This window comes from Cryptomeria japonica, chromosome 2, assembly GCF_030272615.1.
Source record: "Cryptomeria japonica chromosome 2, Sugi_1.0, whole genome shotgun sequence".
Classification (NCBI taxonomy): Eukaryota; Viridiplantae; Streptophyta; class Pinopsida; order Cupressales; family Cupressaceae; genus Cryptomeria; species Cryptomeria japonica.
The window spans coordinates 542,147,600-542,161,614 of record NC_081406.1 but is presented as its reverse complement, the minus strand read 5'-3'; the positions used below and the strand labels follow the sequence as shown (position 1 = coordinate 542,161,614).

Below are 14,015 nucleotides of genomic sequence, written 5' to 3'. Positions count from 1 at the left end.
TAATTCTTTGAAATATTTGTCACCTTTAGTAGGAATATCAAATAGATTCAGGGACAATAAAACATCAATCCATATTGGATTCAGTAGAAGCACAAATTCCAACCTTGGCAAACCAATCCAAATCACATACTATCTGTACTAACGCAGGTTGGTCACATGAATTTCAAGACATTTTCAAGACAAAGACAAAGTCATTTCCCTTATTATGAATGCGAAACACAAATATCATTCTTTCTTGCTGAACTTTCATTCTTGCTTGCCATTGCACAAATAAAGTTGAAGATTGATTGGTGAAGGTTCCCAAATGGTTGCTTTGTTATTCCTACGCATTTGCAAGAGCGCATTTGTTGCAAAGGAGATCTTAGAGGAACATTTTGCCAAACTTGTTTTGTTTTGCATTTCTTATTCTGTTTTCATTATGTTGTGCATCTATAGCGCATGCTTAATTTTTTTATAAGAGTTAAGTTGTACATATAATTTTTTGTTTTCATTTGTTTCAATTCTTCAAATGTGTTGTTTATTGAACTTGTTGTCATTGGGATTACAAGGGCAATTGATTCTAGCTCCATGGACCAACCCCCTACAAAAGAAAACAAAACAAAATTCCTCCCTTTGGAAATAATTTGATATAGTAAACCAGTTTCTAGCTGGTGGGGTTTATATTTGCATTTGGAGTGTGTAATGTCCCCAATTTAGAGATACCCATTTTTTGCCCTGACTGAGGTAGAGATACCTATTACTTTGACTGAAACTCTGCAAGTAAGTTAAAAATATGCAATAATGATATTTCATTAAATAGATCTATTAATTAGGAAACACCAATCATATATATGCAAGACATAGTCCTAATTACAAGATTAAATTATGCTTGAGAATCCAATCATAGAAGGCATAGAAGAGGGTGACTAGATAGGGTGCCCTAAAGACCCTCTACCCTAGGCCCAAGGGCAGATCTCATTCCCCCTTGGCCTCGTGTGGCCCATACCATATGAGGTGGAATACCTAGTGAGGTATCCTATCACCATTTTCCTTAATCTCGTCATCCCTTATCCTATGTCTCGTGATTAACACATTTATTCATCATGATAGAGAGCATGAGGGCTGTCACAGTAGGGTGCCTAGGAAGTCTATCCTTCATAGGCCCAAAGGCAGCACATTCTGTACCCCTTTGGCCTCATGGGACTCCCTGGTCTTATACCATGAGGTGGCGTGCCTAGAAGGTGACCCCAACACCATTTTCCTCTGTAACTTCTCTCTCTCTATCATGACTAGTAAGTTAGTAACACTCAGAATAAACCAACAATAATATCTCATAATTCATATCTATTATAGCAGATATGACCATAAAGTATGTCTAATAGGGTATCCAGAATATCAGCAGTATCCATTATAAATATGCAGAATATCGATATGATGAACATGCAGAAATATACAGGTACTCTTATGCAGAAATAGTCACAAATATTGCTACAGTATTAAATGTATGTGCACAGGAAACTCATGCCAACTAGGGTATTAAACTGATTTTCTGAGAGAGATGTTTAATATTCTTGTAAAATCGGAATCCTTCAATGATTGAATGATTGATGAATAATTGATTGATTGAATGAGTTCCTTTGATTGTATGATTTGAGGTATTGGTGAGTAATAATGTAATGAAGGCTGGTCTGATATATTAATGATTGAATGTATGCTGATTTAATAGAATGATTTTCTGCTTGATTGTTGCTTTATTTGAATGATTGGAATGTTGATTGATAAGTGGTCATTGAATAATTGGAATGATCTCTTTTATACTTCACTGGTATAAGGGTCACCACTTTTCATAAGACTTGGGTCACCACACTTCATTGCTACCTTCTAAATATTATATTATTTCCCAATAGTTCTCTCTTCCTCCCCTCCTCAAATGAGACCTTCTTCCCTTTATATCTTCCATGGTGAGGGAGAAGTCACACCCCTTATGCAAGCCTACCCTTCAAAAGAGTCACAACCTTTCACAATCACCACATTTCATAATTTCTGCCCTTTGGAAGAGTCACTTCCTTATTTACTTCTCATTCCTTCCTTCATCCATTGACTCTTCCTTGATTCACATGCTCCCTTCTTTCTTTTCTCCTCCCTCTCCCCTCTCAAATGAGGTTCTCTTCTTCCTTTTATATCTCATGTTTGAGGGAGTCACAACTTTTCATTTCATGCCTTTTGACCATTCATTAACTTAGTTAGATTTTAATTATATTTAATTTTATATTTTAATTTAAATGTTTTTTTTATTCTTTTGTATTTTAATTTTATTAGTATAATATATTGTTAAATCCTATTTCAAAATGGAAACATTACAGAGTGGGTGTGGTGTTTGGTATTCAAGCTCATACAATCAAGTTAAAATTTCATGTGTGCCATATCCCTAGGTTAGGCATCAAAGTTTGCTTAGAAAAAATTGGTATAACTATTCTAGAAGCAAAAATCATAGCATATATTAATGAGCAAGAAAAAGCAAATCAAGCAGCAAGCCACAAGACAAATCATCCTTTGTTAAAGAACGGGTCTCGAGGAATGATGCCTCCTTCATCGCCTTCTAATTTTCAACCTATAGAGAGCCACGCATTTCTAGCCATAAATTGAAATTGGAGCACATACTCCTTCATCCACTCAATATAGCACAATTGGCTACACTCGAAAAAAGGAAAAGAACTTAGTGTATGCACATTCAAAGCTACATCTCCTTTCACTTAAACAGTATGGCTACAAAGAAGATGGCACAAGAAAGTGGGATATCAAGCCAAAGCATACTAACTTGGAGGCTTCCACTTCCCACCTTGATGCACTTGATGTTGAAAATGTTAAATGAGCATGAGAGTGTCGGTGCTAGTGCTAGAGCCAATGCTAATGCCAATGCCAATTGCATTATTTGTGGTTCTTCTAATAAACCAATACCAACATCATTTTGAGGCCCCACTTCTTCAATGGTCCCCATGAGAATGGTAGTAATAAATGCACAATATTGAAAAGTATTGCCTCTTTAAAAGAAACTGCAATGACATTGATCAATGACTAATTTTTTGCATCCCTCCATCCACCCCTAAGGGCTTCAATGAATTCTCCACAAACTACACTCAATTTTGCAATAAGGTGCTATAGACGTCAAAACCTAACCCCTTGTACTTTTTTGAAGCCTAATTAATTGCTTTGACCATGTCTTGCCACTACAATGATCAAATAACATTGCAAGCCAATCAATTTGCATATACACACAAGCAATATTTGGTCAACAATAAATTGAGACTCATTGTGAAATATTTTTTTTAATGTTCCCTTTAATCTCTTGTGTGTAAAGGCCAAAAAATGAGTGGTTCTCTATAGGTTGAAGATTAGATGGGTGAGGAGGTGGCCTCGTTCCTTTAGATTCTTTCTTTAACAAAGAATTATTTGATTTGTGGCCTACTGCTCAATCTAATTTCTCCTGCATAGTAAAATATGCATGACTTGCTATAAAGGAATGGATGCACCATCCCTTCCTAGGCAAGCTTTGATGCCTTGTCCAAGGATGCCACACAATTGGGCTTTCACCTAGCTATACGAGCTTGAATACCTAACACCACAACTATTGCAAATCCAAATATAACTCCCACCACCTAGAACCTACTATACAATATCAAGATATTTCCAAAAGGAAGAATTTGGATCTATTTTGAAGTAGAGTCAACCCATGGAGCTAGAATTGCTTGCCATGGTAATCCTTATGGCAACAAATTCAATAAACAACAAAATTGAAACAAATGAAAACAAAAAATTACATATAGAACCTAACTAATTTTTTAATATGAAGCATATGCCATAGAATCATAGAAGAACGAAAACAATACAAAAAATTTAAAAAACAAAAGAGTTCATTGGTAACAAATGGGCTCTTGCACATGCATAGGAACAGAAAACGAAGAACTTGAAGGAAAAAACTACCTCGTTTTACAAAAATATTCCTCTGCAATCTCTTTGGCAACAAATGGGCTCTTGCACATGCATAAGAGCAGCAAACCAATCACTTTGGAACCTCCACCTATCAATTTTCAACACTGCATCAGTTATTTTCAGAGTTTAGCCTATTATCTTTGGTCCCGTAGGCTAATGGAGTGTTTAGGGGACCTTTTGTGGGTGTTTCGGGGCTTTCCAGCTGACCCTCGGGTTGTTTGTTTCAGTACTCTCCATCTCAGAGATTCAGTTATTTGGTGGTTTGCCTTCCAGAGGTCTTTCAGGCTCCATTTGAACATACTATTTTTAGTAAGTCTCTTGAGCATTTAAGTCCCATATTATTTATAGTAAGTCACTTAGACAATTGGAGACTACCCTGACTATTAAAGGGCAGTTGGAAGAATTAAATAAATGTCCCAATATTAGCACTTATTACAGTAAGTGATTAATATTAAATTATTAAAGTATTCAATTTAATTATATTAATCAAATTAATGACTTTATATTATTAGGGGATATAAGGGGTCAATTTAAATTATTAAGTCTAATTGGGACGCCAACTTTATTAAATGCCATTAAGTGAAATTAAATGTAATTTATTAAAAGTATTTTAAGTGGAGGCTTATAAAAGGTTAATTGAAGTTTTTTTTGCATTCATTCACTTATTCATTTTGGAGAAAATAGATGGAAATTGAAGAGCAAGGGTTTTGCTGAAGCTCCAAGCTTTTTGGGAACGAAAACTCTCCAAGGGGACAATACCTACAGGTGTGAGATACCATCCAAGGGTATTCAATGGATAATCTCATCCAGAGATTATTCTTGTGCATTGGATTCTGATTTATAGAGTTGAAAAAGGGCATTTAGAGGAGCAGATTGAAGATCAATTATTTTGCAGATTTAGGCAGTTTAAGGGCTTATAAATCCAGCCATTCCTTCTTCCAATCAAGCTATACTCTCTCAAGGGCTTGCCGTATATATTCTAAGGCTGCATGGGGTTTTTTAAAGAGAGTTTTCAGATCTGCTGTGGACTCCAATAATCAGCAAATATCATCATTCAAGGAGGCATTGGAATTTATGTATCTGATTTGTACTTTCAGCATCAATAATATTATTAGTAGCTGATAAGGGTATGTAATGTTAATTTATTAAATGCAATATAGAATTAAGGGTTTGAAGAAATTATTGTTAAATTATCTGAAATTATTATTTTAATTTCATACCATTATTTCCAAGCATTTATATTTCAGTATTTAATATTTATATATCAAATACCAAAAACTCAGAAAATTGCAACAAAACACAAAAAATTGAAAACTCGGAAAAACAGAAAAAGCAGAAAAAAGCAAAGAGACGAAATATTCCAAAACACAAATTCAAAAGTATAGAATAAGGTAGGATATTTCACACTATTTGTGCAAAAGCAATAATGAATGAATGTTCGGCAAGGTTGAATGATATTTTTGTTTTGCATTCACAAAGAGGGAAAGTAACTTACTTTTGTCTTCCAAGTGCCTTGGAATCCACGGTTTAGGGTTAGAGAGGTATTTTTTAGGCATATAAGTCAAAGTCAAATGCAAAACAGAATTAAAAAAGCAGAAAAAATCACAAAAATGTGGCAGGTTCATTGCAGCAGCAGAGGAAGATGGCATATTTGGAAAGGTTCACCTGGGTTTGTCCCACAAGGAAATAACAGAACCCTGTTTGCACTCTGTTGTGACCATTTCACACATCGCCCCATTTAAAATGGGGACCCCCTCTTTTTGCTCGTTTTTGCTCGCCTTTCGATTTGCTTTTTAGGGTTTTGGTAGTTCGTCAGTTGTCTGGATTTAGGGTCAAGCCTTAGGGTTTCCGTTACTGTCTTTTCAGGCCAGAGTCCAGTCAGTCTTGAGAGCTTTTTAAGCTTCCTTTTGTAGGATGCAATTTTGAATGGAATGAATTCGCCAGAATGGTCTATTTTCAATTGGAATTTTGGGTGCAGAGTCTTAATTTGTCTAAGTGTTGATGATGAAAATGTGAATTTTGTCCAAATGAGTAATTTTGACCAAATTTTGAGTTTTTTGATATTTGATCCCGGGCATTGGAAATGATTTGTTTTTGCCTTCAGAAGTGATTAAACTTGTGAAATCATGATATTTTGGCCTGTAGGAGCAAAATCGCTCCTGTCCCTCAGTGAAGGACTGGAGCTCGTTTTCAAAAATCTTACTGTTCCTGCAGGGTCAAGATGAATTTCGAATTGGAAGTGATAGAGAAAGGCGTGATCTTTCCGTTGAATATAAATTGAAGAATTTCACAAACACGGAAATGCCTCAGGAAGCAAAATCACTCCTGTCCCTCAGTGAAGGACCGGAGCTCAAAATCAAATATTGCTTTGTCCTTGCAGGATTTTAACAACTTGACGATTTGAAAAGGTCCAAGGAGATGCATTTTATCAATTGAATATAATTTGAAGGCACAAACATGAAGAAAGTGGACCAAATTGCAAAAATCGCTCCTGTCCCTCAGTCAGGGACCAGGGCGAAATCCATTGTAGCTCCCGTCCCTCTCCCAGGGACCAGAGCGAAATTCTTCATAGGGCATGTACTGGGCAAAGATCAAGCAAGTTTTAGGATTGAAGGCAAGAAAGGAGGTGAATTGAACCCGTTGAAGATAAATTGAAGATTACAAAACATCAACAAGGGATCCAAATGCCCAAGTTCGCTCCTGTCCCTCAGTCAGGGACCAGAGCGATTGTTGTCTTAGATGATTTTCTTGCCAAGTTACAACGAATTCCAAGGCATGGATGAGTGAAACGAAGTATAACAAGACCGTTGAAGATAAATTTTGAGGTTAGCAAAGCGAGATGAAGCCTACAAGACTAAGTTCGCTCCTGTCCCTCAGCCAGGGACCAGGGCGATATGATGATTATGTTGCCTTTTCACTAAGTTCAAACCTCTCCAAGTCAATGTAAAGGGTGGTAAGGACGTTTTAAGGCATCTCAATGAAGAACAAAGCATCAAAGGTCACCAGTATTGAAAGATTTGCATCAAATGTTCAAGTTCGCTCCTGTCCCTCAGGAAGGGACCAAAGCGAAATCCTCATGAAGGCCTAGATTTCGAAAAGTTTATCAAGTATTAAGTGATTAGGAAGGATCAAGGGACTTCATCTTACATTATGAAAGTAATTACAAGTCAATAGAAGCAAAGACAAGCTCAAAACCTTGAAGTTCGCTCCTGTCCCTCAGGCAGGGACCAGAGCGATATTGACTACATTGGCCAAATCTCTCAAAAATCACGTTAAGTCAAGGTTATGCGAGATGATAAAAGGTCCAAGGTGTCTTTTGAAGATGATATACAAAGGTTTTAAACGTCAAATGAATACCAATTTGAACAAGGAAGCTATATCGCTCCTGTCCTTTGGACAAGGACTAAAGCGATTTTTATTAAAAAGTTCATTTTTCCTCAAAATCAAGACAAGGCAGGATCGCACAAGATCAAGATAGTCGTTTGGAAGGCAATGAGCGAGAAGTTAAAGGTTAACTACAAAGAATGTTGATTAGAGCACAAGGATCGCTCCTGTCCCTCACCAAGGGACCAGGGCGATAATCCTCCTAACATCAAATACGCCTTGTAGAAGTCAAGTGAGACAAGCGTGGAATGAAGAAATAACATTATTGTTCGCCTTATGATGGAGATTTGAGATTTAAAAAGCAAGATCAAGGAGAAACTATGAAGTTCGCTCCTGTCCCTCTCCAAGGAACCAGGGCGATATCACATCTAGAGGCACTCCTTCGCACAAGCAAGTCACTCAAGTTTGAAAATCCTAGCAAAAATGCCAACTTCAACGTAGGGATGAAGATTTTGAACGTCAAAAGCACAAGGATCGAGACCAAGTTGCTAGATCGCTCCTGTCCCTCAGTCAGGGACCAGGGCGATGAGGTTTGCATTTCTCCATTTTCAAATTTTGGCGCTAAACAAACATTTTGAATTTATTTTAAATGCTAAATTCGATGGGTTTTGAAAATTCAATTAAATGGCATTTAAAATTTGCGCTTGATATTAATTAATTAATTGTTTTTTGCCTTGTAAAAAAAAAAAAAATCGAATTTACTAATTAATAAACGATGGCATTTAATAATTAATTATTAATTATTAATTTAAAATCAAATAGAGCGCTTGGTTTATGGAAGTCGGCCTTGTTATTTATTTAAAAAATCATTTTTAATTGCCTAATTTTACCAAGGTCGGCCTAGTAGTAATTGAGGTGTGAGCGCTTATAAAGGTTGGTGAAGATTTTCATTTTCACATTATCATTTTATCATCCACATTCAAGTGCGATTTGAGGAAGACAAAGGAAAGTGCGAATTGTGTTTAGAGAGAGCGAATTTCGTTTCAAGCAAGGTGGTGTGAAGTATCATCAAAGGGGGTGCGAATCTAAAATTTCATATTGTGCGAACTTGCCAAGGATATTGGAAGATCACGTCAAAGACTTGAAAGGTGGCGAAGTTGCTAATTTGAAGAGGAGATCACGTTGAAGCCATCTAATATCAATTTTGCCTAGGCGAATTCCTCTATTTTGCATTTTAGAGTTAGCTCTCAAGGGAGGTATGGCGATATTGGTTTTATTGTTTTAAATTTTGAATCGTTGATCGTCATAGCTTAAATTTTGAATTTTGAATTTTGAATTCCCCTAGCTCAATCGTTATTTAGGAAATGATAACTCAAAGACTTATCATGATGTTTCCTAAAATTTACTCTCTAATTTATGATATATATTGCAATATCCAGTTACTTATTGTGAAATGTTGTGTAGGTATGGCGACCCCTAAGGCGGGAGCATCCACCAGTCGTCCAGCTCTCATGAAGGAAGATCAAAAGACCGAAGAAGTGGAGACCAAGATCGTGTCGAAGTGGAGCAACATTGGAGATACTAACTTGGGCAACTTCAACACAAAGAAATTTCGAGATGTCCCTTACATTGGCAAGCCATCACCTGTCGCCTGGAGGATAATTGAAAGTGGCATCATTAAGGCGGCCGGCTTCCCTCCAGCAGTACAATGTCATGAGTTGATAATCGAGTGTGCTCGTCATTATGATCCTCAATCCAGAACGATCGTGTCCAAGGAAGGAAACACTTTGGCGTATCTTTCAGAGGGAGCTATAAGTGAGGCTTTCCATCTTCCAGAGCACAGAGATATGGTCTACAAGAGCATAGAATGAGCCAGGTCAATGTACGAAGATGATCCATATGCTTGCCTAAGCATCATTAACAAGAACTGGTTACTCAAGAGTCGTCCTCGCCTGAGCAAGGTACCGAACACACCACACAGGATTGATTTCCAGGAGGAGTACAGAGATTTGATTACAATGCTCAACCGAGTCACAGGAGCCCCTCAGGCTTTTTATTTTGAAAAGTGGATGTTCTACTTCATCCAGGTGATAGTTCAGGGTAAAGGAACAATTCATTGGGCTAGAATGATTAGCCATTGCTTGGACGTACAGTTGAGGAGACTCAAAGCTACCAAGTCCTTCCACATGAGTTCATACGTCATCTATGCCTTGATCAGGAGCTTCGAGTACGCAGGACTACCTCACAGAGGAGTGATTGGAAGAGGACCCGGCAAGGTCAGAGTTTGTGAATCCTATGTCCACTTGCATCATCCGCCAGGAAGCAACTACAAGTTAGTTAATGATACCTTCACGATGAACATCACAAGGACGTTGCAAGGTGGGATCCACAACAGATTATCTCAAGATGCACAGGAACTAGTAAAGAGGTACGGTGCTTGGTTTATCCAATTTCCGAAGTTTACTTATATCAGAGTTCATGGATGTCCTTCACCTCCATACATGTTGCCAAGATATCCGACAGACAGAATAGTGTTACTTGAAGTAACAAGACAATTGGCAGCTTATGCGAAGGCATTCAGACACAGACATGGAAATGGAGCTCCGGTACCTATCATATTGGGCAATTCAGTTGAGGTATGCCCTAATGCTTTAGCCATGGATGACGCAGAGAAGGAGTTAGCTTTGTATTCTTTTTCATTCTTTGCTTTGAGAGAAAGCTTTGATCCACATGGATATATAGAGGAGACAGTTGGTAGGAAGTTTAAGCATGAGTTTCAGATTGAAGATTTTATGATGAATCTCTTAGACGATCTTGAAGTGAAAAGAAAGATGCATTCTAGATTGCCTTTGGATTTCATCAGGAAATGCAAGATTTACAGAGTGGCCGACCAAGCACAGGACAGTGGCAGACATCCCCAGTCATCCTATGATCGAGAAAGCAAATCAGTAAGGTTAGATTGGAATGAGCCCGAGGTCATGGATCTAGATGCTTTGATGGCTCCAGTCTTGTCTTGTACTCGCAGATGGGTTGATGTGCAGCATCAGAAGTTGAGAGAGCAAGGCATAGCTATGACTTTCACTTTGGAAGAGAAGCCAGCCGAAGGTGGAGCTAGTGTAAGCGAAGGTAATCCTAATCCCAGAAATGCAAATGAAGGCAATCTTCGAAGTGCAAGTGAAGGCGATCTCCATCCAAGAGGCTCGAAGAGGAAAGAGAGACCTGGAAAGAGAGAATCTTCCAAGAAGAAACAAGAGGCCAGCCGAGATCGTTCATCCGGTACATCTTCTCGACAAGAGAAAAGGACACTTGAAGTGGAAGAGTCTATGGAGTCGATGGTTCAGAATGATAAAGAAGGACAGGTACCTCAAGGGTCGCCAAGTGGATCTCTCCAAGATTATGAGCTACATGAAGACAAGAACAATGACGAGGTAACATCTCCTCACAGAGAAGAAGAAATATTGCATAAGGAGATACAGGTTAGAGAGACAAGATCAGCCATCCCAGATTGGTTGAAGGAAAGATTGACGAAGGTAATTGTGATCGAGGACGAAGACAATGTGATTGATTTAGAGAGCCTTGTTGGACATTCCCAGGAAGTGACAGAGAAGAGAAAGGCTACCAAGATGTCCAAGATGATTAGAGATGAGACTGGATCCAGAAAATTACAGATAGCTACACCGGCAGTAGATAAATATGAGGGTGAGATCCTAGCAGAGGAATATGATATAGAGACATTTGAGCTAGGTCCATCCACAGCCGAGCAGACACTAGATGATGCCACCGATTCCTTTGAGGCATTGAAGGACAAGCTTAGAGAAGAAATGGAGAAGAGTAGAAAGCTCGAGAGAGAGGTCGGTGCATGGAGAACATATTTCAGCCATCTCAATCAGCCTTTAGGACGTCAGGATCCAGCAAGATCACCTATACAAGCACTTCCCCTTCAATCAATTGGTGAGGCAGAGAGATTCAGGAGTATGGTCCAGCGTATGAGTACTTGGATGGATAAATCTCATACAGTTGCCTTAGAATTTGCAACAAGGATGATGAAGACTATTCATAGGGCTATTCAGGTTCTTGAGATTATCCACAATTTGATGATAACAGTGGCCGCTTTTGCTCATACCAAGGATGTTATCATTCCTGTCTCGAAAGTAATTAGACAAACGTCGAGGAAGGTCTTAGCGCAGGAAAAGATTATGGATGGAGGACCTCACAGTTTACTTCAGTGGTCAACCTTACTCCAGATGAAGGAAGTTCTCTTTGAGGACATCAGTACTAGGTGCAGTCATGTTGAGGAGGTGATCAATCCGATCCAGGACAGAGTATTTGAGGTACTACGTACCATTCTTGGCAGGAGGATCGAAGTTGAGACAGATGTGGATTTGCAAGAATTGGAATATAGAATCAAGGTCATCTTTTGCAAGGACGTCAATATCACAGATGAGCAACAGGACCAGATGTTTGCTACCATGCTCCTGATTGAAAAGACTAAAGAACTTGAACTTACATGGGACGCAGCTCTTCTAGATGCATTTGATCAGGTCATCCACTTGGAAGAAAGAATGAAGAATCTTCCTGAGATTCCAATTGCTGAGATCGAGGGAATCGTGTCAAGATTCATTGCATATGCTAAAAAGGAGCATTGGAAAGGGAATAAGATTCTAGATGAGAGGTTGTTATAGATGACATGGCACCTTAATTGTCATTGGTCTATGTCTCCTAGATTTTCGTGCCAAATTTATAATTGGCTATGCATTTAATGTTGTGCAATAAAAGGGGAACTATTTGTAACAAACCCTAATTAGGGTTTAGGTGTCATGATCTTGACCGTTGATCTGCTTTCAATCTGGACCATTCATTGTAATTGAGGATGCTATTTATACCCTCATTTTCATTTCATTTGTAATAGAGATAGTTAAGAGATTAGAGAGAAAGTTTGATGTATTAGAGAGATTAGAAGCAATTTTACTTTTGTTGCAAGATTGAGTTTGAGGAAAGGAATTCAAGCAATTGTTGTATATGATGACTTTGAAATCAATGAAATATTGAAGTTATGGTGTTTTGTTGCAGCTTTCTTGGTTATCTTCATGGTTGTTCAATTTACTTGAATCATGCTCAATCAAAGTAGTGTGTTAATTTGAAGGACATAGTGTGAGACTCGATCTTTGGTAGGATTCATAATCCAAACCACTAGCTTCTTGCTGATTGTAGGAACGCCTTGCGTGGTCAACTAGAGATATTTGAATCACTTAACCTTCAATCATTATTGTATCTTGGATATGTACCTATGTGGTAGTATCTTTGATCTTTGATGCGTTGAAAATCATTTGTTACCTTAGAAGATCGCATCAATTTCAATTAAGTTGTTATTTTATGGCGAAATTGAAGTTGGTAGAATCTTGCCAAGTCTTGTCCACATGAAGTCATTCTTAGGGTTAGATTAGATTAGACCTCTTGCAAACCCTATCCTTTTGTTATTTTTTGAAAACCTTCTTTAGTTTAGTAAGACTTTCGGAGTGTAAGGCCCCTTGAGGACACAACAAATCACATCATACCGCTGGTGCTTATCCACACGTAGAGACCCTACTAACCAGAACATTGGAGTCATCCTAACTGATCCTTCATGCGAATCTTCAGCAGTTAGAGACTTTATTCAAGAGAGGATAAGATGCCTTTAGGTATTTTATTCTGTGTATGATGGTGTACAAAATACACGTCAACACACTCCCCCATTGAACCAAACCTGGATCTTGATCCAAGCTGAATTAGACCCAAACCAGCAGGTCCAGAAGGGCAAACCAATTAGTTAAATTAAAAACTTATCTATGAGATGCAACCCCTTCCTTAATTTCAAAATAGGATAGGATTGGACAGAAATAATTGATATTATAGACATACTAAACATTCTCCCAGCAGCAAACCAACATAAATATCTGAGCTAAATCACCAATATTATCAAGAACAAACAATCTTTCCAAACCTACAAGTTCTGCCTGCAACCATCTGCAATAACAGTATTTCCAAGAACCATCTTTTCAACAGCTTCATAGCCAACTGGACGACGATTTAAACCAAAAACTACTGTAACATCATCTAAAAGCAATGTGTGTGGCATAACCTTGCTAAACAAATTGGATACACAATAAAAGTGATTCGTTAAAGTCAAGTATCTGTTACTATTTAACTTTGCAAGATCACTTCTAGCATAAAATGAAAATGTTGCATACCTCTTAAGTAAACTAGATCTAACCAACCTTTCCCCATCAATACATAGACTAGGATAAAATAGCCCAGCCAGCATTGCTAGAAAACAGATTTAGATTCCACAGCTTCAGAAATTTGATAATTCAGACTGCAATACATGCTAGAAAATTTGACCGTATTTCGAGGAACCATCTTTTGAACAGCTTTTAGACAACAGTACTGCAATTTGAACCAAAACTTACAGTAGCACCATATCATAGTGATTTATGTGGCCTAACCTTGCTAAACTTTTCAATACATGACAAAAGAGATTCATTCAAGTATGTGTACCATGCAAGATACCTTCTCGCATAAATTAGATTAACCAACCTTTCCCCAACAATACATAGAATAGGATAAAATGGCGCAGCCAACATTGCTAGAAAACGGATATTAGATTCCACAGCTTCAGCAAAATTTGATAGTTCTGACTGCAATATATGCAAGACAAAAGAATGAGAGTGATTTGAACCAAATGT

The 14,015-nt window shown here is 37.9% G+C and overlaps 1 protein-coding gene across 2 annotated transcripts in view; it reads right to left on the bottom strand.

Moving 5' to 3' along the window:
• Positions 1-14,015, bottom strand: part of LOC131066784 (uncharacterized) — a 262,967-nt gene that overhangs the window by 186,370 nt on the left and 62,582 nt on the right. For both annotated transcript variants that reach the window (XM_058001633.2, XM_058001632.2), the window contains exon 6: positions 13,867-13,967. In XM_058001633.2, coding sequence (XP_057857616.1) covers positions 13,867-13,967 — 101 coding nt within the window. The remainder of the gene's footprint in view (positions 1-13,866; positions 13,968-14,015) is intronic.